The sequence below is a fragment of the Mustela nivalis genome, assembly GCF_964662115.1.
Source record: "Mustela nivalis genome assembly, chromosome: 16".
Classification (NCBI taxonomy): Eukaryota; Metazoa; Chordata; class Mammalia; order Carnivora; family Mustelidae; genus Mustela; species Mustela nivalis.
Window position 1 is genome coordinate 41,675,255 of NC_139035.1, and position 25,292 is coordinate 41,700,546.

Genomic DNA, 25,292 nt, shown 5'->3' on the forward strand with positions numbered 1-25,292 from the left:
GAGATGCAAACATAGCAGCTGAGGACTGAAATATTTGACCACAGGTATAGCTTTTTTTAGTTTTAAGAAGTTTGGAGATTGAGATATTTCCAGTGCCCCACGCCTTTTCTGACTTGCTGAGTGACCTCAGAAAACTTATTTTGGACTTGAGCTTATAAAGTGTTAATAAATCGGGAATACTAGGAATGAATATAGGAGAGCAAAAAAATGTGGTTAAGCACTTCATTAGTAGAATTCTTCATTAGTAGAATTAAGCTAAACTATTTTTTATAAAACTTATTTTCATTAATATGCTCTTCATCACATTTGTTTGGACTAATTTCTTTGGCTTTCTGAATGAAATATTAAACACTCATTTTATTCAGAGTTCAGAATTTATTCTTCAGGAGGAACCTAATCTAGTAAAGAAGACTCAGTCTTGAATATATGATCTTCCTTTGACTTCTGGTGATTGATGCTGCCCAAAATTTTGGGGGTACATTAATCTTGAAAGTGCTGACATGGATTTCTTGTAGATCCTCCTGAAAAATGTCCCAGGTGATGAGCTCCATTTCTGTAGTGATCATGTGGAATTGCCAGGAAAAGCAGTAGATAAAGTGAACAGACACGAACTCAAGGGCTTGTCTTCAACAGATTAGTAACATGAACCCCAGGGTCCTTCATGCTGTCTTAGTGCTTGTGTGGAAAGTGAAAAGAAAAGACACGACCCCTGTTTCCTTCACTTTCTTCAAGTCTCTTTCATGAATAGGTTCTTTTTTGCCACATTCATATGGTAATCCCTTCTGCTCCAGTGAGCAGTAGCCTCTGATTTCTAGGTCAATAAATGTCATTCACGCTGAGAAGAGTAACATAAACAGAGTGGACTAAGAGCCTAGTAAGCCTGCATATATTTCATTATGTGCATCAGAACAACTCACCAAGGGAGAGTATTGCAAATGGAACCAAAGGTAACACACCTCAAGGTGCACCTGGATGTTGACGATCTGGCATGAATTGGATTAATACAGGATTTCCCTAAGGTGACCTTGCAAGGACTTTGACACAGCTCTTACAGATTTTCTTGCAGTGTGTTTGTTTCTTTCTTTCAATATGTAAAGTGTTTTTCCTCACTCTTATGTATTTTTCTTTATCTTTGGGCTCTTCTCTTCCCCCTTCTAACAAATAATAGTTATTTGCACCTTTTCCTTCTCCAGGATAAGACCACCAGGCCAATGTCTTTACCTGTATGCTCTCTGCTTAGGAACTGCCACTTAGAAGCAGTTCAAAAATTTTCCCACTTATATCTTCATAAAGCACTGTTTGTTTTGTTTTTTTTACAGTACTTTTTTTTCCTTTGTAGAATTCACTCGAGAAGTAACAGACACACAGATGCCACTTGTTGCTCCAGTCATTCTTCCAGAGATGTATAAGATCTTCACGATGGCCGAGGTATGAAATCTCAGCTCCAAGATCACAGCGAATAAGAGCTGCTCAGGTTCTGGTCAGCCTCCACATCACATGTGGGAAACTGTTGTGTTTGCTGCCTCTCCCCGAACCTGAAGACCAGAACTGACAGAGGTCTGAATCTGGATTAACTTTAGATCTTTCACTTAAATTGTGAGGGCCAGGGCGCCTGGGTGGCTCAGTGGGTTAAGCCGCTGCCTTCGGCTCAGGTCGTGATCTCAGGGTCCTGGGATCGAGTCCCGCATCAGGCTTTCTGCTCAGCAGGGAGCCTGCTTCCTCCTCTCTCTCTCTCTACCTGCCTCTCTGCCTACTTGTGATCTCTCTCTGTCAAATAAATAAATAAAATCTTAAAAAAAAAAAATTGTGAGGGTCAGCCTTTGATGAGAGAATGAAATAGCATCTGCATTGTTTCCTCACATATTTCCTGCCCCATATGCAATATAAGTAAACTCTGAGTACCTAATGGGTAATGTTTTAACCTCCTACTCTCTCTGCCAATAGCCAAGAGTCTGTCTTTTGAAAGAAATACATTGACTGTATTGAGATTTCAAGTAGCACCCATTCTAATATTTTTAATCAAATAGCCCACAGAAGCCTACATATAAGGCTAATCCCACTGAGTTCTAACATTCTGCTGGCTTTTATTCTCTGGATTAGAGAAGTCTGTCCTGGGTATGAGTAGATGATGTTACCCTTCTCTAGGGAATCCAGTCCCATGTCAGCACTGAGAATTCATAGTTTTTCTTCTAGTTACAGATAAGCAGACACAGACACATCTATCTCATGGCTATGCTGTAACTTTTCACAGGTGTATGGTATTCGAACCCGTTCCCGAGCTGTGGAGATTTTTACCACTTGTGCCCACATGATCTGTAACATGGAGGAACTGGAAAAGGTAAGGAGGCCTTTGGGTCAGTAACAGACTTCATGCTTAAAAATCTCTATGCCTTCCATCAGAGGCATAGCAGTGACTAACTTCATTTTAGTAGAACCACAGTGCACCCTGATTTAATGAGTTATAGATGCATTTAGCATTTTGATTACATTTTTCATTTGTATATAGTTTAGTTTCCTTTTGTGTGAGCCTTATATCTTAACCACATCCTGCATCTTTTCATATGAGCCATCTCTCAGAACTTCACCACTCCCTTACGGCCCTCTCACATGAGACAGAGCTAGCTGAAAAACGCCAACCCTGTCATTCAGAAGCAGTTTTGAAAAGTTAGTCTTGGGGTGCCTGGGTGGCTCACTCGTTAAGCACCTGCCTTTGGCTCAGATCATGATCTCAAGGTCCTGGGATCAAGCCCCGCATCAGGCTCCCTGCTTAGTGGGAAGCGTGCTTCTCCCTCACCCACTCCCCCTGCTTGTGTTCCCTCTCTCACTATGTCTCTGTCAAATAAATAAATAAAATCTTAAAAAAAAAAAAGTTAGTCTTACATATAATGGCTTTTAAGGAGGCCATGGTGAGGAACTGCAGGTGTTGGAGATGGAAACCTGAAATCTTGGGTAACACCTCCAGTGACTTAATGGCTGCTCTCTTCTGATTGGAATCCAAGCTAGAAGAAATATTGAGATGCCTCAGATCTGTGTTTCGGAGTTTGATATGTGTATTGAAACCATTGATTAATGGTATATCCAGTACTGACTTTGGTTTCTGTTGTCAGGGTGCAGCCAAAGTACTGATCTTTCCTGTGGTGCAGCAGTTCACAGAGGCCTTTGTTCAGGCCCTCCAGATACCAGATGGCCCCACATCCGACAGTGGGTTTAAGATGGAAGTCCTAAAGGTAAACATTTACTACCATTGAGATAGTTGGAATTTCAGAAGGTAGTCTGAAATCCTTGGTTTTTCCTCCTATATCACCGGTAACTCTTAGATCTTTTTCTTTGTAATTTCTCAGGCAGTGACAGCCCTGGTGAAAAACTTCCCAAAGCACATGGTGTCCTCCATGCAGCAGATTCTGCCTATTGTTTGGAACACCCTAACTGAGAGTGCAGCTTTATATCCTTTTCAGAAAGCTTCAGGGACCTGCTACCACCCATAATCGGGAATCTAGCATTAGGTCTTGCATTCATGTGGTTCCATTTTTTTTAAATGAGTTTTTTAAAGTATCTACTCTTAGGGTTGGAATGTTATGCATTCCCTTGTAGAATACATGTAAAGCAGACTCCAAATTCTGTTTCTTTACTCTTCATCATACTTATGTGAGGACAGAAGTAAATTACACAGAGGAAGTTGAAGATCCTGTGGATTCTGATGGTATGTAGTTTATCTGATCTTGACAGATATGCCACATAGGAAAGGAAAAAGACAAAGAAAAACAGTAACGTAGAGGCTTCGCTCTCTTAAGTGAGTTTTCTAATTGAGTTTCCTTTTAGTGTATTAGATGTGGGAAAATGGGACACTGAAAATCTTTAATCTGTTCCTCAGGCATTTGCATAAATCTCATAAAATAGAATTTCTGAGTTGGAAGACCCACCTCAAAGGCCATCTCATCCAGCCTACTTCTTTCTGGCAGATGATGATACTTTCATTTCTGTTTTAATATTTTTAGTTTTTCAAATAAAAAATAGACTTGCTGGAAAATATATTTAGTGTTTCTGATTCTTTACTTGAAAAACCAAAGAATATTTAATATTCTCAAAGTTCCTTTCTTTGACTCCTTAGCTCCCCCTCTTCTGTTCCCTTGGGAATAATAATCAGCAAGTACTTGAAATACTCATTAATTTACAAAGATAATGTAGTTCATTTCTAGCAGATGTGCTTTCCTTTTGCCTTCTTGTCATTAAAATCTTCTCTTGTGTATTTCCTGTAGGTGAAGTCCTGGGCTTTGAAAATCTCGTCTTTAGCATTTTTGAGTTTGTCCATGCTCTCCTAGAAAATAGCAAATTCAAAAGCACTGTTAAGAAAGCCTTGCCTGAGTTGATTTACTATATAATCCTGTATATGCAGATCACTGAGGAGCAGGTAAATGATATTTGGGGGACAGTTACCAGCTTGTTTTGGGAAAGTGCAACTTGAATGTGAAATCTAGGTCAAGGGAACAATTTTTATTTCTAAAAATTGACCCTAGAAGAGTAACTTCATGTGAAGTTCTGGGAAAGCTTTGATATCTTTTTATTGCCAGAATTTCTGGGTGTTGTGGTTTTATTAACTCTGCTATCAGGTAGTTAGACTCTGAGAATACTTTCACCTCCATAGTACCACTAACCAAAGACTCTGGTCTCTGGAAGAACTTAGTCCTTTTCTGTAAATACTGACACATAGAGATCATTAGCTTGGTTGGTGGATCATTAGACCAGAATAGAGCATTAAAAAAAAGATAATGTTTCCTCTCTTATATAAACAGCACAAGAATCAACATAGTTTCCACACTAAATATTCCATAAGACCTAATATATTTAGAAAGTAGATCTGTCAGAAATAACAGCTGATGAAAGGTAGCAGAGAACTAGTAATCAGCCACATTCTAAAATAGTGTCTACTAGAGAGGAATAACTTTTGCTGCTTACCTTGATAAAGGATTACCTTGATAAAGGATTTGCTTGTCTACATCCAAAAGAAAAGACTTTGAGGCTAGAGTTCTGTTCAAGATAAAAACAAAAGGTTGAAATCTTCCGCTGTGTGTGGATGAAAAAAGAGAACATAGAAACTAGTTTGGCAGCCTTACAAAGACCTAACCGCATAATCCTTTCAGATTAAAGTATGGACAGCCAACCCCCAACAGTTTGTGGAAGATGAGGATGATGACACTTTCTCCTATACAGTTAGGATTGCAGCTCAAGACCTATTGCTGGTAAGTGGGTTCCCTTGATACTTAACCAGAAAACCCTAATCAGTCACTTGAGTGTTCCCTCTTCTTCCTAGGTATCTAACCCAAGTTGATCAGTGTTACCGAGTGACTGTATCTCAGAGTTCTTTGAGGATAACAAAAGAAAAGTCTCAAAGGAAGTTTGAGACTCAGGAATTCCAAAGTCATTGCTACTGGTTTTGGTTTATAAGGAAATAATAGATGTAAAAATTGTACAAAGGATAAAGTGTTCTAATGAGTAAGGGTTGTTGAATCAGGAACACTCAGTTTCATCCACTCTTAAGCCAGAATTTGTAGCACAAACCAGATGTTGGCAAACTTTTTTAAAAAATTAGATTGCTGAGAGAACATCCAAACATCTGCTATTTTCTTTGGCCCTGACTAGAACATAGAGTTTTCTCTAGGCTTAAGTTCTGTGAAGAAGCTGCCTCTTGCTGTGTTGGGTCAGAGGTTTGTTCTCATTATTAGCGAACATTTCTTATTGTCCATCAGTATTTCTGAGGCACCTGGGAAAGATCACATTAAGTTCCCATTTGTAGATTAGCCTTATTTTTTCTACAGTCACACTCCAAGAGAATAAATAACCTGACCCATTGTCATCCGAAGCTTAGTCTATTACAGCTCACTTACACTCTACTCAGTCTAGCCATTGGGAGCTTTACATTTTGTTAGTTTTCCAGTGCCTAGGCACTGCAGAAATATAAATATTACTCTAATTCCATTAAAGATCCTGAACTAAGAGAGGTTGTATTTTTAATACACCTCATCAGAGTTTAGAATGTATACGTGAAAGAGTTTGAACCACTGAGTTTGGAGTTAAGTTTTCAGTTTGCAATTAAAATGCGTTAATTCAGGACACCTGAGTGGCTCAGTTGGTTGAGTGTCTGCATACGGCTAAGGTCATGATCCCAGGATGCTGGGATCAAGTTCTACATCCGCTCCTTGCTCACCCAGAGCCTGCTTCTCCCTCTGCCTGCCACTCCCCCCTGCTTTTGCACACATGCTTGCTGGCTCGCTCTCTCCCTCTCTCTGGCAACTAAATAAAATCTTTAAAAAAAAAAAAAAAAGTGGGTTTAATTTGCACAAACAGGTTTATTAGCCCCTCCCCTCTCTCCCTAGGCTGTGGCCACTGATTTCCAGAATGAGAGTGCGGCAGCCCTGGCTGCTGCAGCCACTCGGCATTTACAAGAAGCTGAGCAAACCAAAAACAGCGGTACCGAACACTGGTAAGAGTGAGCAGCAGATGCTTAACTTAGGAACATATTCTGGGCATCAGATCTGAGACAATCAAATCCTTGCTTTGAATCATGTGTTTTGAAGCAGTTTTTCCCAACCTTCAATAATTGGTTACAATGCTTTTATTTTACCCTTTAATTTAAAAAGTCTTGGAGGGAAGGACTTTAACTTTGTTTTTAATTAGAGAAATCTGTTTATCTAAATGTCACTGTTTTCAGCTCTAGATTTAGGTAGGAAGGACAGAAAATGGGCTTTTTGGGTCAGATTGTGCTGAAATGCCCTTTCAGGTTTTTCCTTCCCTCAGGTGTTTATCATTTTGGCAGTGTAGTTTGTTTTACCAGACTGTGGTATCGCTTTCTCAGGTGGAAGATACACGAGGCATGTATGCTTGCCCTTGGCTCAGTGAAGTCCATCATCACGGACAGTGTGAAGAATGGCAGGATCCATTTTGACATGCATGGGTTCCTGACCAATGTCATCCTTGCAGACCTCAACCTTTCAGGTATGTTTCAGCACAATGCCAGGATTCTCGAAGATACTTAAACCTGTCATCATCTCGGTTACGTTGTTCACTTAGATAGGTAAACCAGGTATTCATGTGTCCTTTGGGTAAAAAGTCTTTCTACACACTAGAGCTGGAACTCATCTGAACCACTAAAACAGCCTAGAGACCTTGGCTCAGCTTTACCAACTAAGAAATAATTGCCACATTCATAATTTTTCCACTTTCCTCACATTTCCTTCCAAGTCACTGCTTATATTTATGGCTGGTTTTAGCATTTGAATAGGATGCAAATTTGGTTACTGTACCTTGAGAACTTTGGCTTGAGTTTTGTCATTATTAAGTTCAAAATACCTTCAGGCGGTTTGTGTCAGGCTCATTCTTCCTGTTTGTTTCCTGTCATTTTTCTCAAACTTTATTCCTGGCCAATATCCAAATAATTAAAATGTTCCATTCTCAAGTCCATGTTAATTACTTGTCTTAAAAAAAAAAAAGTTGGCCCTACTATATTAGACTTGGAGTTCTCCAGCAATGCAGAACAGTAGCTAAGAATTACCATTTCTCTATTTAACATCTTCGGCTATGTTGCTTCTGCCCATGCTATGCCTTATTCTCTTCCTTAGACCCATCCACCCCCACCCTCATTACAAAAGGCCATCTTTGCTTTCTCCAAGTACATAAATCATAGGACATTTGGCATTATTTGCTCCATTCCCAATCCATTCACATGCCTCTCACTCATAGACTAGCCCTTTGAATAGCCGAAGCCATTTGAAAACATTCTGCTCTGGGGCACCTGGGTGGCTCAGTGGGTTAAGCCTCTGCCTTCAGCTCAGGTCATGATCTTGGGGTCCTGGGATCGAGCCCCGCATCAGGCTCTCTGCTAGGCAGGGAGCCTGCTTCCCCCTCTCTCTCTGCCTTCCTCTCTGCCTACTTGTGATCTCTCTCTCTCTGTCAAGTAAATAAATAAAATCTGACTTTAAAGAGGTAATCTGTTATAGACTATCTCATAATGTCACTTCCATTCTCTGACTCACAAAATTAAAATGGTTGAACATCCAGAGCTCAGGCCCATTGGGAATATCCTTTTTCACTCTGCACTTATGCTGGTGAATGTTTTCTTTCTCATACTAGACTGCAAGGTTTCTGAAGGTAGAAATCATGATGCTTGTATTCCACAGTGCCTTGCATGTAATAGGCATTTCATAATTATGTGTTGAATGAAAGTGTTGAAATTTCTTAAGCCCATCAATATATTTTTTGTAGAATTTACCCTAGTAAAGAACCTTCAAAAATTCATGGAGACTTAAGAATATTTATAATTGAGACTGGGGCAAAGTTTAATATATAGCATTTATTATCCTGCCAATAGCTCGAAGCTTTTCTGCATCAGCCATTCTCAAACTTTCTGGTGTCAGGCCCCTTTACACTTAAAAATTACTAGTGATTGAAAGAGTTTTTCTGTGAATTTTATGTGTCAATATTTAGCATATTGGAAATTGAAACTGAGAAGTTTTGGAGCACCTGGGTGGCTCAGATGGTTAAGTATCTTTTGATTTTGGCTCAGGTCATGATCTCCGGTCATGAAACTAAGCCCCAAATCGGGCTCTGCACTGGGTGTGGAGTCTGCTTAAGATTCTCTCCCTCTCCCTCTGCCTCCCCCACTCTAAAATGAGTAAATAAATAAATCTGAGAAGTTTGTAAAATATAGGAAATGCTAACATACATTTCATTAGCTGTCAGAGCCATGGTGCACACATCAGATCACCTCTGCAAAACTCCATTGTATACTTAAGAAAGAACGAGAATGAAAAAGATGGATCATAACTTGGTATCACTATGAAAGTTTCAACTTTGGGACTCCCAGGAGTCTCTGGGCCATACTTTGAGTACTTCTGTATGATGGAAATTTGTATGTGATTATCTGACTGGCAAAGGTTGTTATGTTCTGTTCAATAATTCTCAACAACTACATGTTTACGAGTGACTAAGGTAGGCCCTGTGATAAGCTTATTAAGTACAGACTCTGTCTTCAAGCAGCTTATAGTAGGCAGAGGGTAGACATCCTCACACTGGTCGCTGAATAACCAACAAAATATGTAAGAATATATAAGAAAGCTAAAGACTAGCACAGAGATAGTTAGGATTACTTCAGCCTCAGAGATCAGTTGTATGATGCAAGTAGAGGTGAATGTGTTGGCTTATATACAAGGCACAGAAATGGCAAGGTAAGATGCGAGTTGCTGGGACGTGTATGTGCTTGAGTTCAGAGTCCATAAAAGGAAATCATCGATAATGCTAAAGCTACTGATCATAGGGGGTCTTGACTATAATGCTTAACTAAAATGGTCTTTACTTGGTAGACTATGAATTTATTGACAGGTACTAAGTAAAACAGTGATAGCTATAATTTATATTGGCTTCAGTAGTGATCCAGGAATAGGAAAAACTGGCAATGGAGACATTTAGAGGACTAACTAGTGGTGCCGGTAAAGGATAATGAGAGGTAGGGATGGGAATGAAGGAGGTAAGTCTTTATAGCCTAAGAGTATTCAAGATCTGCTTTGCAACAAATAGTGAAAAGCAAAACTGGGAAAATGCATTCTGTACCATAGGTCGAACATTTGCTTTTATCTGATAAGATCATCCTTTTTCCTTATTTGAGTTGTGTATATTGTGTAGTATCCAGTTACTGTAACAAGTTGAAGATGGAGGTGGAAAAGGAGGAAGGGCAAATAATGGAGACTTTCATTGTCCAACCCCTAATTGCTCTCTCTTCCTCCCAGTGTCTCCTTTTCTCTTGGGCCGGGCACTTTGGGCTGCCAGTCGGTTCACTGTTGCTATGTCCCCTGAATTGATCCAGCAGTTTCTACAGGCAACAGTTAGTGGTCTTCATGAGACACAACCCCCATCAGTTCGAATTTCTGCCGTGAGAGCCATCTGGGGGTGAGTACACCACCTTAGGGTGATAAGAGAAAATTCCTCAGAGTAGAAGTCCCAAACAGCATTTGGCCAGTGGATTATGTTGCTTAGAAATTTCTGATGAAAATCTCCTACCAAATGGCAAATGAATCATATCAAAAAAACATATCAAAAACATGGCTTCTACGCATGGGTTTGGATTTATGGCAGGCTCGTCCCCCCTGGGCCTCTCATAGTGCCCCATGCCAGAGCAAACTGTGGCCCTGAACCATTGCCTGGCCTCTGTGCCGTAGGCTGCAGGCACTGAAGTGGGTCACACAGTGAAAAGAGAAAACAGGAAAAAAAAGAAAGAACTTGGCTTCTTTGAGTCCCAGTAGCTCTTGTTCCCTTTCGTTCCTCATTCCTTGAAAGTTCACTCCAGCTCTGGAAACATCTAGATCAACTCCCTTTCTTAGAAAGGTGAAGACTTGAGAGATAAATAACTTGCATAGGATGTTACAGTGAAGAATTACAGAAACACTGGCACCTGGGTGTCTCTGTTAAGTGTCTGCCTTCGGCTTGGGTCATAGTCCCAGGGTCCTGGTATCGAGCCCCACATCAGGCTCCCTGCTCAGCTAGAAGCCTGCTTCTCCCTCTCCCCCTGTTCCCTCTCTTGCTGTGTCTCTCTCTGTCAAATAAATAAATAAAAACTTGGGGGGAAAAAAAGAAAGAAAAGGAATTATAGAAGCAGGATTAGAGCCTCAAGTCATTTTGTTGATTGATTTCTCTGTTTTAGAGACTAAATTTGGGATAACAAGGCTTAGAAACACTGCTTGTTTTTTCCCAGTTTTATCTGCCCTTTTCACAGCTAATATAATACTAGTGACTCAACTAGTCATTTATTTATATTCCTACCAAGATCAGAGGGAGTATTGTTGTTTTAAGAAATATTTTAATGTCCAAACTTAAGAGTCTCAGTTGAATCCTAAAAACTACCTAAAATCCTAAAAATATAAAATTCATCTTCTACCTACTGGTACTCTCGTCTTACCTTTTGAAACAGAGATGCAGATGCTGGGATTATTATGTATGTCTTTAGAAAGCATTAAGGGGAAATAATGTATGCAGGATGGCTGAATAAGATGCCCCTCACTTGTCTCCCTCCCTCGACAATAACTTGGCATCTATTGATGGACAATAGTGCCTTTGTGGGAGCTTTGAGATCCAGAGAGGAGTCTGAAACCCCACTGCTGTCCAAGAACAAGGAAAGCCATTTTGAGAAGTCAGGCTCACACCCAGCGGCTGATGTATCAACCCTAGTCCTGGCTGTAGCCCCAGACACAGCTCCATGTCCTTAAGGGTTGGCTCCAGCCCCATTTGGCTTGGATTCTATCACCAGCATCACACATCAAGTACCTGGGAGGATCTTACCCAGCAGTGTGTTGGAGATTAGAAATACAGACCTCAGTCCCAGCTGCAAACACTGAAGTAGTCCATGAACTGGGTCTACCCAGTCTCAGCTGTGGTCCAGGGACCCCTGGAGAACACAGATTTAGACAATCACATAAGGATGAGAGAGCGTTTGCGGCAGTCCAGGAGTCCAGCAGAGAGATTCCAGCATAGCCCTGGAGCCAAAGCAGCCCAAGACTAGACACTTTTAAAGACTGCGAGAAGCAACCGTTACTTCAAATGTGAAGACAACAGTGCAAGAAAGACTTCAAGGAACATGAAAAATCAAGGAAACGTGACACCAAAAAAGGTATAATTTTTGAAATGAAAAAGTAATTTTCCAGTAACTGACCCCAAACACAGAGACGTGTGATATACCTGATAAAGAATCCAAAATAGCTGTTTTAAGGAGCTCAGCTATAAGAAAACACAAAAAACCATTCAGTGAAATAAAAAAAACAATATATAAACAAAATGAGAAGTTCAACAGAGAAATAGAAATCATGAAAAAGAACCAAGCGGAAATCCTAGAGATGAAGAATACAATGAATGAAATTTTAAAAAGCAACAGAGACCATCGAAAGCAGAACAACTCAAGAGGAAGAAAAAAACCTGTGAACTAGAGGGGTGCCTGGGTGGCTCAGTGGGTTAAAGCGTCTGCTTTCGGCTCAGGTCATGATCCCAGGGTCCTGGGATCGAGCCCCGCATTGGGCTGTCTGCTCTGCGGAGAGCCTGCTTCCTCCTCTCTCTCTCTCTCTGCCTGCCTCTCTGCCTGCCTCTCTGCCTGCCTCTCTGCCTGCCTCTCTGCCTGCCTCTCTGCCTGCCTCTCTGCCTGCCTCTCTGCCTACTTTTGATCTCTGTCTGTCAAATAAATAAATAAAATCTTTAAAAAAAAAAAAAAAAAAAACCTGTGAACTAGAAGTCAGGACCTTTGAAATTTTCCACTCAAGGAGGGCAAAGAATAAGGAATGAAAAGGAATGAAGAAAACCTGTGTGAACTTGAGGATACCAGTAGGAGAAACCATCTGTGATTTATTGGAGCTCCGGAAGGAGAAAAGAGGGAGAAGGGGGCAGAAAGCTTCGTTAAAAGAAAATGTCTGAGAACATCCCAAATCTAAAGAGAGATTATACATCCCAAGTTCATGAAGCTAAAATTTCAATTCAAAGTGATCTTCTCCAACATCCATTATAATAAAACTACCATTAGTTTTTTAAAAAAAACAACCCTAAAATCAGATGGCTTTTAAAGCAGCAAGAGAAAAATATTTCTCTCATTTATATGAGCTGACTTTGCAGCAGAAACCTTGCAGGGCAGGAGGAAGTGCTGAAACAAAGAACTGTCAACCAAGAGTATGCGGCAAAGATGTCCTTCAAGAATGAAGGCAAGACAAAGTCTCTCCAGCAAAGCTGAGGGAATTCTTCACCACTAGACCTACCTTACAAGAGGTGCTGAAAGGGATTCTTCAAACTGAACTGAAATTAATATGAAATATACAACACAGGTAAAGATAAGTGTGTAATAAAAGTCAGAATACTCTAATACTGTTATCTGGCAGTGTGGTAACCACTTAACGCTAAAGGTTAAGGGACAAAAGTATTGAAAATAATTAGCTAAATAATTTGTTAATGAATATACAATACAAAAAGTTAAATTGTGACATCAAAAACATAAGAGAGTGAATAAAGAGTAGAGCTTTTGTATAAAGTTATCAGTGTGAAATAAGCTGTTACATCTGTAAATGTTTTATGTAGGCCTCACAGTAACCACAGAGCAAAAATCTGTAATAGACAACAGAATCAAAGCATTCCACTATGGGAAATCATAAATTCAAAAAGAGAGCAAGAAAGGAAAAAAGGAACAAGGGAACTACAGAAGAGCCAGAAAACAGTAAGGTGGCATAAATAAGTCCTTACTGATCAAAAAAAAATTTTTGTTAATTTCTTTAAAATTTTTTGGGAGGGGGAGGTAGGCTCCATGCCTAGTGTGGAGCCAGCCCAGTGCACTGCTTGAACTCATGACCCTGAGATCAAAACCTAAGCAGAGATAAAGAGTCATAGGCTTAACTGACTAAACCATCCAGGTGCCTCTCAAAAATTACTTGTAAGTGGATTTAACTCTCTAATCAAGGGACACCTAGGTGGCTCAGTTGGTTAAGCATCTGCTTTCAGCTCAGGTCATGATCCCAGGGTCCTGGGATCGAGCCTGGCATCAGCATAGGGCTCCCTGCTCAGTACGGAGTCTGCTTCTCTTTCTCCTTCTGCCCCCCCTTATGCTCTCTCTCTCAAATAAATAAATAAAATCTTTATTAAAAAAATAAATCTCTAAACAAAAGTCAAGAGTAGCCAAATGGATTTTTTAAAAAGGACCCAACTTATGTGCTGCCTTTAGGAGCCTCACTTCAGGACACATGCTCAAAGTGAGTGATGGAAGAGCTATTCCATGCAAGTAGAAACCAGAACAGAACAAGGGTAGCTATGTTTTTATCATATAAAATAGACTTTCGCTCAGAAGCTGTACAAGAGATAGAAAGAAAGTCATTGTTTAATGATAAAGGGGTCAATTCAACAAAAAGATAACAGCATTTGTAAATATATATACATTTGACATTGAAACACCTAAGTATATTAAGCAAATACTGACATCTGAAGGGAAAAATAGACAATAATACAGTAATACTAGGGGACTTTAATAACCCACTTTCAACAATGGATAGGCTATCCAAACAGAAATCAGTAAGGATATATTGAACTTGAATTATACTTTGACTAAATGGACCTAATAGACATAAAAGAACGTCTTTTCCAACAGCACAAGTATAGACCTCAAGCATGCACAGAACATCCTCCAGGAAAAGTCATGTGTTAGGTCACAAAACAAGTCCTAGCAAACTTAAGATTGAAATCATACCAACTATCTTTTCCAAACACTGTGAAATAACACTAGAAATTAATTACAGGAGGAGAACTAGAAAATACACAAATATGTTAAAATTAACAAACTCCTAAATAATCAATGGAAAAAGAAATCAAAAGAAAAACAGAAAAAATATCTTGAAATAAAAATGGAAACGTAACATACCAAGACTTAAGGGATGCAGCAAAACCAGTTTTATTTTATTTTTTTAATTTTTAATTTTTATTTTTTTCTCACCATCCCCGCTCAGCAAAACCAGTTTTAGGAGAGAAGTTTATATATAGAGATAAGTCTCTGCATTAAGAAAAGAAAAAAAAAAAATCTCAAACAACTTAACTTTACATCTCAGGAACTAGAAAAAGAACAATAAATTAAGCCCAAAGTTAATAATAGGAAGATTGAGCAAAAATAAATAGAGACCAGGAAAAACATGGAAAAAAACAAATAACCTAAGAGCTCTGTGTCTTGAAAACACAAAACTGACAAACTAGTTAGGCTAAAAAGAAATGAGAGAAGGCTCAAATATAAAATCAAAAATGACAGGGTGCCTGGGTGGCTCAGTGGGTTAACGCCTCTGCCTTTAGCTCAGGTCATGATCCCAGGGTCTTGGGATCGAGCCCCCCATCAGGCTCTCTGCTCAGTGGGGAGCCTGCTTCCCTTCCTGTTTCTCTACCTGCCTTTCTGCCTGCTTGTGATCTCTGTCAAATAAATAAATAAAATCTTAAAAAAAAAAAAATCAGGGACGCCTGGGTGGCTCAGTTGGTTAAGCAGCTGCCTTCGGCTCAGGTCATGATCCCAGCGTCCTGGGATTGAGTCCCACATTGGGCTCCTTGCTCAGCAGGGAGCCTGCTTCTCCCTCTGCCTCTGCCTGCCATTCTGTCTACCTGTGCTCGCTTTCTCCCCCTCTCTCTCTCTGATAAATAAATAAAAATCTTAAAAAAAAAAAAATCAGAAATGAGAAGCACCCGGGTGGCTCAGTCAGTTAAGCCTCTGACTCTTGGTTTTAGCTCAGGTCATGATCTCAGGGTCATGAGATTGAGACCCAAGTTGGGCTCTTCTCTCATCAGGGGAGTCTGCTTGAGGATTCTCTCTGTCCCCCTCCCTCTGTCCCTCAAGGCCCTGCTTGCACATATGTGTTCATCCTCTCTCTCTCTAAATAAATAAATAAGTCTTTTTTAAAAACCAGAAATGAAAGAGGAGACATTATAATTGATATCACAAAAATGCAAAGGATCATAAGAGACTACTATGAATGCCAACAAATTGGATAACCTAGAAGAAATTCCTAGAAACTGTATACAGCTTATCAAGACTGAATTGTGAAAAATAGATAATCTGAACAGACATTAACAAGTTTGGATCAGTAATCAAAAACTTCCCATAAAAGAAAAGTCCAGGACCAGATGATTTTACTGTGAATTCTACCAAACATTTAAAGAACTAATACAAACCTTGCTCCGACTTTCCCAAAAAAACTAAATGCCAAACTCATTTTATAAAGCCAGCATTTACCTGATACCAAAACCAGACAAAGACAGTATAAGAAAAGAAAACTATAGGCTAATATCCCTGATGAATATAGATGCAGAAAGCCTCAACATAATAGGAGAAAACCAAATTCAACTATACATTTAAAGGATCACAGCTGTGATCAAGTGGGATTTATCCCTGAAATACAAGGATGGTTCAGCATATGTAAACCAATCAGTGTGATATACCAGTTAATAAAATGAAAGATAAAAATGATAGGATTATATCAGTAGATTCAGTAAAAGCATTTGACAAAATTCAGTATCCATTGATGATAAACACAGTGAGTATAGTGGGAACACACCTTAACACAATAGAGACCAACTATGATAGACCCACAGCTAACATCACGTTTTTCATTTAAGACCAAGAATAAGGGGCACCTGGGTGGCTCGGTGGGTTAACGCCTCTACCTTCAGCTCAGGTCATGATCCCAGGGTCCTGGGATCGAGCCCCCCATCAGGCTCTCTGTTCAGCGGGGAGCCTGCTTCCCTTCCTCTCTCTCTGCCTGCCTCTCTGCCTCCTTTGATCTCTGTCTGTTAAATAAATAAAAAATCTTAAAAAAAAAAAAAATGACCAAGAATAAGACAAGGATGTCCACTATTACCATTCCTATTCCACATAGTAATGGAAGTTTCCAGATTGGAAAGGAAGACATAAACTTGTCTCTTTGCAGTTGACATGGTATTATATATAGAAAAACCTTAAAAACTCCACTGAAACATTGCTAGAACTATTTCAGTAAATTTACAGGATGCAAGATACACAAAAATCAGTTGTAGTTCTAATAATGAACTTTGAGAAAATTATTAAAACAATACTATTTATAATTGCATCAAGAACAATAAAATACCAAGAATAAATTTAACCAAGTAGGTGGAAGCTCTGTAAACTGAAGAGGTCCCTGGGTGGCTCAGTCAGTTAAGCATCCTACTTCAGCTTGGGTCATGATCTCAAGGTCCTGGGGCTAAACAAGGAATGTGCTTATCCCCTGCCCCTCCCCCCATTCATGCGTTTACGTGCATACACTCTCTCTCTGAAATAATGAAATATTTTATTTAAAAAAAAGATCTGTACAATGATAACTGATATCTGTATACCGTATAAGATACTGAGGAAAGAAATTAAAGAAAACACAAATAAGATGGAAAGTTAATTCCATGCTCATGAATTAGAAGAATTAATGTTATTAAAATTTTCACTCCTGAAAACAATCTATAGATTCAGTGCAATTCCTATTAAAACTTCCAGTGGCAGACAGTCTTAAAATTTGTATGGAATCAGAAAAGATCTTGAATGGTCAAAGCAGTCTTGAGAAAAACAAAACTGGAGGCTTCATACTCCCTGATTTCAAACTATATTACAAAACTATAGTAGTAATCAAAACAGTATGGTATTTTCGTAAAATAGATACGTAGATCAGTGGAACAGAATGCAGAGCCTGGAAATAAACCCACACATAAATGTCAATTAATTTACAGCAAATGAGCCAAAAGTATATAGTGGGGGAAATGTAGTCTCTTCAATGAATGGTGTTGGGAAAACTGGTGAGCCATATGCAAAAGAGTGAAACTGAACTCTTATTCTTATACCATACACCAAAGTTAACTCAGAATGGATTAAAAATTTGAACACAAGACCTAAAACCATGAAACTTCTAGAAGAAAACATAGAAGTTAAGATCTGTGGTATTGGTTTTGGCAGTGGCTTTTTGAGTTTGACACTAAGGACAAAGGCAACAAAAGCAAAAAATAAGTAAGTGGAACTACATCAAGCTGAAAAGCTTTTGCACAGCCAAGGAAGCCATCTACAAAATGAAAGGCAACCATCAAAATGGGAGAAAATATTTGTAAAACATATTAGTAAGGGAGTGATGTTCTAAATATATTTTTTAAAAACTCAAAAGCAAATGAAACAATCGTTAAAAAATGGCACAGGGGCACCTGGGTGGCTCAGTGGGTTAAAGCCTCTGCCTTCGGCTCAGGTCATGATCTCAGGGTCCTGGGATTGAGCCCTGCATCAGGCTCTCTGCTCAGTGGGGGGCCTGCTTCCCCCACTCTCTCTGCCTGCCTGCCTCTGTGCCTACTTCTGATCTGTCAAATAAATAAATAAAAATCTTAAAAAAAAAAAATGGCACAGGAACTGAATACAGACTTTTTACCAAAGAAGACCTGTAAGTGGCCAACAGTTAAGTGAAAAGGTGCTTAACATCAGAGAAATGCAAATCAAAACCACAATGAGATAACACCTCACACGTGTTAGAATGGCTTGTCATCCAAAACAAGTGTATTGTTATCCAAAATAACAAGTGTTGATAAGGATGTGGAGAAAAGGGAACCCTTGTACACTGTTGATGGGAATGTATATTGATTGATAAAGCAGTATATGAAAAGCAGTATGGGGTTTCCTCAAAAATTTTAAGTAGAATTACCATTTCTTTTAACAATCCCACTTTGGGGTAAATATCCAAAGGACATGAAAACAGGATCTAAAAAAGAGATCACACTCCCGTGTTCATTGCTTGTTATTTACAGTAGCCAACATATGGGAACAACCCAAGCGTGTGTCAGCAGATGAAGGGATAGAGATGGGGTGTACATGTGCACTGGAGTATTTATTATTTAGCTGTGAAAAGGAAGGAGCTCCTGCCATTGGCAGCAGCAGGAATGGATCGTAAAGGTATCATGCAAAGTGAAAAAAGCCACACAGACAAATACTGCATGGTATTATTTATATCTAGAACTAAAAATAGAAGTCATTCTCATTTAAAAAGAAAGCAGTGGGGTTACCTGGGTGGCTCAGTCAGTTGAGTGTCAGACTCTTGATTTCAGTTTGGGTCACAATCTCAGGGTCTTGGGATGGAGCCCTTTTACGGGCTCTGGGCTTAGTGCAGAGTCTGCATGTCCCTCTCGCTCTGCTTCTCCAACCACTCATGCTCATTCTGTCTGTCTCTCTGTCTCAAATAAATAAAATCTTTTAAAAAGTGGCTGTTAGAGGGTGGGGCTGTAGAGAGAGGTTGATAAAAGGATACACATACTCTCTGAGATGATCAGAGGATCTAATACAAAACTGATGATATTTGATAACACTGTTGTATAACTGAAATTTTCTAAGAGAATAGAACCTAAATTTTCTCACACACACAAAAATGTATGATGTGTTGGTTGCGTTAACAAATGAGATGAGGAGGAACTTCAACAGTGTAGGTGTACATCAATACCATATGACCGCAGTGTACACTTTAATTATCTTACAATATATGTACTTATACCTCAATAAAGCTGAAAAAAATCAAGTTAAAAAATTTAAGTTGATTTGTTTGTAAAGTTACATTTTATAATCAAAAAAATGTGAAGAGAACTTAAAATAATGTTAAGTCTCTGACTACATGGGCACTAATTTACTTGAAAGATGAAGCAAACTTCTGAAAAGGTGACAAAAGCTTTGCACACCAGGGAAATGGACAATTATACATGTTTATAAAATGTTATATAATGTATCAAGGATCCCTTGACCACATCTGTGGATCCCAGGTTAGAAACTGTCTATGAAGGGATCCTAGCTATTCTTTTCTTCACAGCCAAGATTTTCCAGTTGATCATTTCCCTATTCAGTTTCCCACCCAGTTACAATCTGGCTTCTGTCCTTATCACATTACTGAAACTGTTCTTTCTGATGTCACTCGCAGACTTTTATCGCCATCATACCACTTTGCTTTTCTTTTGCCCTGGTTTTAATGTATTCTTCCATGTCATAATTATGTATCATTGCAAACTGCCCAAAATCATTTCTGAAACAAGATACTGGTCAACAGATGCTCCTACTTGTGTCACATTTCTCAAATCATAGTTAATGCCAGCTTTTCTCCAGAGCTCTAAATTAATGTATCTGCTACTTATCAATACCAGGGCGGATGTATCTTTAAGTATCTAAAGAGAAACACTTCTGCTACTAAGCTTATTGTTGACCCCCTCCAAGCCTGCCCTACCTGTATTCTCTGTTTTAGTAGAAGAAATCGGGACCTTTTTTTTTTTTTTTTTTTTTTTTAAGGAATTAGTACCTTTAGATCTTACGCTTGAAGAGATTTTGTATCCCCTGTTTTAGTAAAAGTGGAGATCCCAGATCTCTCCCTTTCCGGTCTTGGTTCCTTCGCCTTTCATCTCTTCTCTCCTACCACTACTAGCCTAGCTTGTATTCTCGACTTCTTGTGTCTAAATTGCTGCTGTCACTTCCTAATAGAAGTCTCTAATAGATGTCTCTGCTCCAGCCTCTATTCCAGCAGTCTGTAGTATTTTAGCTGTATAACTGTTCTTTCTAAAACAGAAACCTGAGGGGCACCTGAGTGGCTCAGTGGGTTAAAGCCTCTGCCTTCTGCTCAGGTCATGATCCTAGGGTCCTGGGATCGAGCCCTGCATCGGGCTCTCTGATCAGCAGGGAGCCTGCTTCCTTCTCTCTCTCTGCCTGTCTCTCTGCCTACTTGTGATAAATAAATAAAATCTTCATTAAAAAAACTAAAAAAGTAGTAAAACAGACACCTGATATTTCTGCTCCTGTAAGTGAAATCTCATGGTCCCAGTTGTGCTCTTCAAACTGAGATACAGGTATCCTGGTATGCCAGGTGACATATGAAGCCACAGTATAAATCTATGGCATCTTCCTGGGGTTTCAGTGTTGCTTGAAGACTTTGGGGGAGGGCAAAGAAGGTATTAGGAATCATTTGTTTTTAAAAAAAAAAAAAAAGGTTTGAGATGCACTGGCTTCCAGAATAGTCTCCCCTTCTTTAGTGTGGCATACAAGATCCCATATGATCTAAGCAGATGATGTGATCTCTGTGATCTACCAGACTGTATAGTTTCAGGTTCATCAGAAGAGCAGTAACTGTAAATCCTTAGAGTGGAGAAGCAGAGGGAAGTAGGTAGAGCAGAGTTGAGTGCCAGTAGAGAGAAGGGCGCAAAACCTAGTCTAAGGCATTGAGAGCTCGCCAAGGCCAGATGACAGTTTAGCTCTTAAGGAAAAGTTAGATCCAGAGCAAGGTAGAAGTGAAAATCAAGATGTTATGCACCAAAAAATAAAAACTACGGGTCTCCTGGGTGGCTCACTTGGTTGAGTGTCCAACTCATGATTTCTGCTCAGGTCATGATCTCATGATCTCTTGTTCCTCTCCCTCTGTTCCTCCCTCCACTCGCTTGCTCGCTCGCTCTCTCTCTTTCTCAAATAAGTAAATTAATATTTTTTTAAAAGTCTGTGGACAAATCTGAGAGATCAAAGCCCACAGTTTCACTGTTCATTATGGACCTTTGAACCCAGCATCAGACACAAGTAACATGGTTATAAGCCACTTAAAAAAATTAGGAAAAACCATTTATTGAGTACCTGCAGAGTGCCTTGTTTCTGTACTAGATTCTTTTAACATAGAGAAGCAGCGTTTTTATTGACTTTTATTGCCATTCTGAAGATAAACAATAGTACAGACTTAAACAGTATAATTATATTCCACTGGACATGGTAGGTAGCATTCAGTAAATATTGAATAAGAGGTAAGTTAAAACTATGTATAGAAAACTTTAAACCCTACAGGTAGTATACAAATTTTAGTACACAATTTTCTGTTTTACACAGATACTACACAAATTTATTATTGCATAGAATGGCTATACAAATTGATCTCATTTTAGGATGCAAAATACTCCAAAAAGTACAGAATTTGTACAACATGAAAGTTATATATTCTACTAATTAACAGTTATGCTATAAAAGATGTTAAAAACTGTCTAACTATTGGGATGCTTGGGTGGCTTAGTCAGTTAAGCATCTGCCTTCAGCTCAGATCATGATCCCAGAGTCCTGGGATTGAGTCCTGCATCAGACTCCTTGCTCCCCAAAGAGCCTCCTTCTCCCTCTGCCTGCCACTCCCCCTCCCTGTGCTCTCTGTCTTGAACAAATAAACAAATAAAATCTTTAAAACAAAACAATACAAAAAAGAACCTGTAACTATTCGGGGGGACCTGGGTGGCTTAGTTGAGCATCTCTCTCTCTCTCTCTCTCTCTTTTTTTTTTTTAAAGATTTTATTTATCTGACAGAGCACAAGCAGGCAGAGGAAAGAGAGAAGGAGGCATTGCACCAAGCAGAGAGATTGAAGTGGGGCTTAATTCTAGGACCCTGAGATCATGACCTAAGCAGAAGGCATGTGCTTAACCAATGAGCCCCTGAGGCACCCCTACTCAAAGATTTATTTATTGATTGATTGATGGGTTGATTGGAGAGAAAAAGCACAAATGGGAGAGCCAGATGGATAGAGAATCCAGAGTGATTTTGCACAGAGCCCAGAGCGAGCCCAGAGCCCAGTGCAGGGCCCGATCTCATGCCCCTGAGATCACTAGCTGAGCTAAAATCAGGGAGTCAGACGCTCAACCGACTGAGCCATTCAGAGTATTTCCCCAATCCTGTTTGTGTTTTGTTTGGGTTTTTTTTTTTTTAAGATTTATTTAAGACTCTTGGGGCGCCTGGGTGGCTCAGAGGGTCCAGCCTCTGCCTTCAGCTCAGTCATGGTCTCAGGGTCCTGGGATCGAGCCCCACATGGGGCTCTCTGCTCAGTGGGGAGTCTGCTTCCCTCTCTCTCTGCCTACTTGTGATCTCTCTCTCTCTCTCTCTCTCTCTGTGTCAAATAAAATCTTTTTTTTTTTTAAATGACATCAGGGGCACCTGGGTGGTTCAGTGGGTTAAAGCCTCTGCCTTCTGCTCAGGTCATGATCCTAGGGTCCCGGGATCGAGCCCCACATCGGGCTGTCTGCTCAGCAGGGAGCCTACTTCCTTTCCTCTCTCTTTCTGCCTGCTTCTCTGCCTCCTTGTGATCTCTGTCAAATAAATAAGTAAAATCTTTTAAAAAATAAAAAATAAAATTTTTAAAAATGACATCAGACTCTTGGGGCACCTGGGTGGCTCAGTGGGTTAAAGCCTCTGCCTTCTGCTCAGGTCATGATCCCAGGGTCCTGGGATCGAGCCCCGAATCGGGCTCTCTGCTGAGCAGGGAGCCTGCTTCCCCCTCTCTCTGTCTGCCTGTCTCTCTGCCTACTTGTGATCTCTGTCTATCAAATAAATAAAATTTTTTTTAATAAATAAAAATGATATCAGACTCTTGATTTTGGCTCAGGTCATGATCTCAGGGTCATGGGATCGAGCCCTTCATTAGACTCTGTGCTCAGCAGGAAGTCTGCTTCTCCTTGTCCCTCTGCTCTTCCCCCCACACACACTCTCTCTCAAATAAATTTTTAAAATCTTTAAAAAAAAAAACTGTTAACTATTTGAAAAATAACAGGAATATCTATCAAAATCAGAAGGATGGGATTATAGCAGTAATTCAAGGAATTATAAAGCATTTAATTAACATCTTACTAATTTGAATATAATGATATGACAGAGTGGGAGAGGGATGAAAGTTTAAAACAGCAAAAAATCAAAGCAGAAATAAATTCACTTAGAGGGCGCCTGGGTGGCTCAGTGGGTTAAGCCGCTGCCTTAGGCTCAGGTCATGATCTCAGTGTCCTGGGATCAAGTCCCACGTCGGGCTCTCTGCTCAGTAGGGAGCCTGCTTCCCTCTCTCTCTCTGCCTGCCTCTCCATCTACTTGTGATTTCTCTCTTTCAAAGAAATAAATAAAATCTTTAAAAAAAAAATAATAAAATAAATTCACTTAGAGATGGTGGTGCTGATGTTTACAAAATATGCCCCAGAAAGGTGTGAAAACTAACTCTGCAAGTAGCTTCATAAAGCTACACATACAAATGCTGTAATCTGTGATACAAACTAGAAAAAACAGGAGTTAAAAGTTCCACTTGTGAGTAATGCTTTCTTCTCTCTCTCTCTTTCTCTCCCTGTAGTTATTGTGACCAACTGAAAGTCTCAGAGAGTACCCACGTGCTTCAGCCTTTCCTCCCCAGTATCCTGGATGGCTTAATTCACCTAGCAGCCCAGTTCAGCTCAGAGGTCCTCAACCTGGTGATGGAGACCCTGTGCATCGTCTGTACAGTAGACCCAGAGTTCACAGCAAGCATGGAAAGCAAAATCTGCCCCTTCACCATCGCCATTTTCCTGAAGTACAGTAACGGTATGCCCCTGGGACTGTGTGCGGATGAGGGACACCAAAGGAAAGGTGGTGCCTGATGAATTTAGGTGAAACTTTTCCCTGGGTCTCGTGGTCTTAAGCATCGTAAGCAAAGAAAGGCGTAAAGAGGTGATCCCGTACTGGAGCTAGAAGAACACCAAAAAGTGGAGTAGGTGTTCTGTCACTCTCACCTGCAGTCAGAACTGGGGAAAAAGACAAATAAAGGGTTAGCAGGCAAGAGGTACAGTTCAGAACTAAATCCCCTAAAAGAAGGGGCCTACAGCTATCATGTAGAAAATGAGATACTGAAGAAAGACCTGTGCAAATGGTTATGAACAATGGAGGTCATCACATGGCTTTTGTAGTAGCAAAAATTTAGAAGTAATAAAAAAAAATTAGTTACATTTATTATATCCGTAAAGTGAAATACCGTGCAGCCTCTAAACATCAAACTTGAAAGGAATGGTTAAAGCCGTGGGAAAGTGCTCACGTTCTAAGAAGAGAATAGGAGGTTTTCCAAACTGCATAGATTATAACCCCAAGTTTTGGGTTTGTTTTAGACAAGAATTAATTTATAGATATGTACATAGAAAAAGAACCAGAAGAAAATACATCAAAGTGTTAAGGTAGGTCTCTCTAGGTTGTGGAACTCCAGGTGTTTTCTTTCCTTGAATACTTTCCTACATTTTGACTTTTTCAGTAGTGAGTGTGCATTATTAACAGCACTTCACTTGTGTAATGCTTCATTACCAGAAAAAAATATTGAGGATATTTGTTTTTATAGAGGGAGTGCCAATATTAAAATACAGGATAGATAGAGGTAGGAGTTACATAATATGATATCATACTAAACGTTTTATTTGATTGGCTTTTTCGCTTAAAATGTGTCCTGAAGGGACACCTGGGTGGCTCAGTCAGTTAAGCATCTGCCTTTGGCTCAGGTCATAATCCCAGGTTCTGGGATTGAGTCCTGCAGTATTGGGCCGTTTGCTAAGCAGAGAGCTTGCTTCTCCCTCTGCCTTTCACTCCCCCTGCTTCTGCTCTTCTCTGACAAAATAAATAAACAAACTCTTTAAAAAAAAAAAAAAAAAAAGGTGTCCTGAAGAGGTTTCCATGTTGCACTCCTAGATACCTCTCATTCTTCTCAGCCGTCACGTAATATTCCCTAAAATGGCTATAGCATAATCTGCTGGTTCTGTTAATGCACATCTAGAATGTTCACAGTTTTTTTCAAAGCAATAGTGCAGTGATACTTTGTATTTTTTCTAGCTCGATATAGGAGGAAATGTTTCTTAAATAGGTGAAGTAGGTCAAGCCAAAGTTTCATTTCTTCACACCTTGTGAGGGTTTTGCCTTTAGCTTTGGAAATGCGTTAGAAGTTCTTTTTTCTCTCATGACTAACCCCTG

The 25,292-nt window shown here is 39.7% G+C and overlaps 1 protein-coding gene across 2 annotated transcripts in view; it reads left to right on the forward strand.

Annotated features, from left to right (window-relative positions):
* IPO9 (importin 9) overlaps positions 1–25,292 on the forward strand; it is a 57,428-nt gene that overhangs the window by 25,664 nt on the left and 6,472 nt on the right. For both annotated transcript variants that reach the window (XM_082702010.1, XM_082702011.1), the window contains exons 5-15: positions 1,340–1,428; positions 2,252–2,338; positions 3,108–3,227; positions 3,342–3,442; positions 3,642–3,700; positions 4,257–4,408; positions 5,139–5,237; positions 6,372–6,478; positions 6,851–6,990; positions 9,777–9,936; positions 23,662–23,888. In XM_082702010.1, coding sequence (XP_082558136.1) covers positions 1,340–1,428; positions 2,252–2,338; positions 3,108–3,227; positions 3,342–3,442; positions 3,642–3,700; positions 4,257–4,408; positions 5,139–5,237; positions 6,372–6,478; positions 6,851–6,990; positions 9,777–9,936; positions 23,662–23,888 — 1,341 coding nt within the window. The remainder of the gene's footprint in view (positions 1–1,339; positions 1,429–2,251; positions 2,339–3,107; positions 3,228–3,341; positions 3,443–3,641; positions 3,701–4,256; positions 4,409–5,138; positions 5,238–6,371; positions 6,479–6,850; positions 6,991–9,776; positions 9,937–23,661; positions 23,889–25,292) is intronic.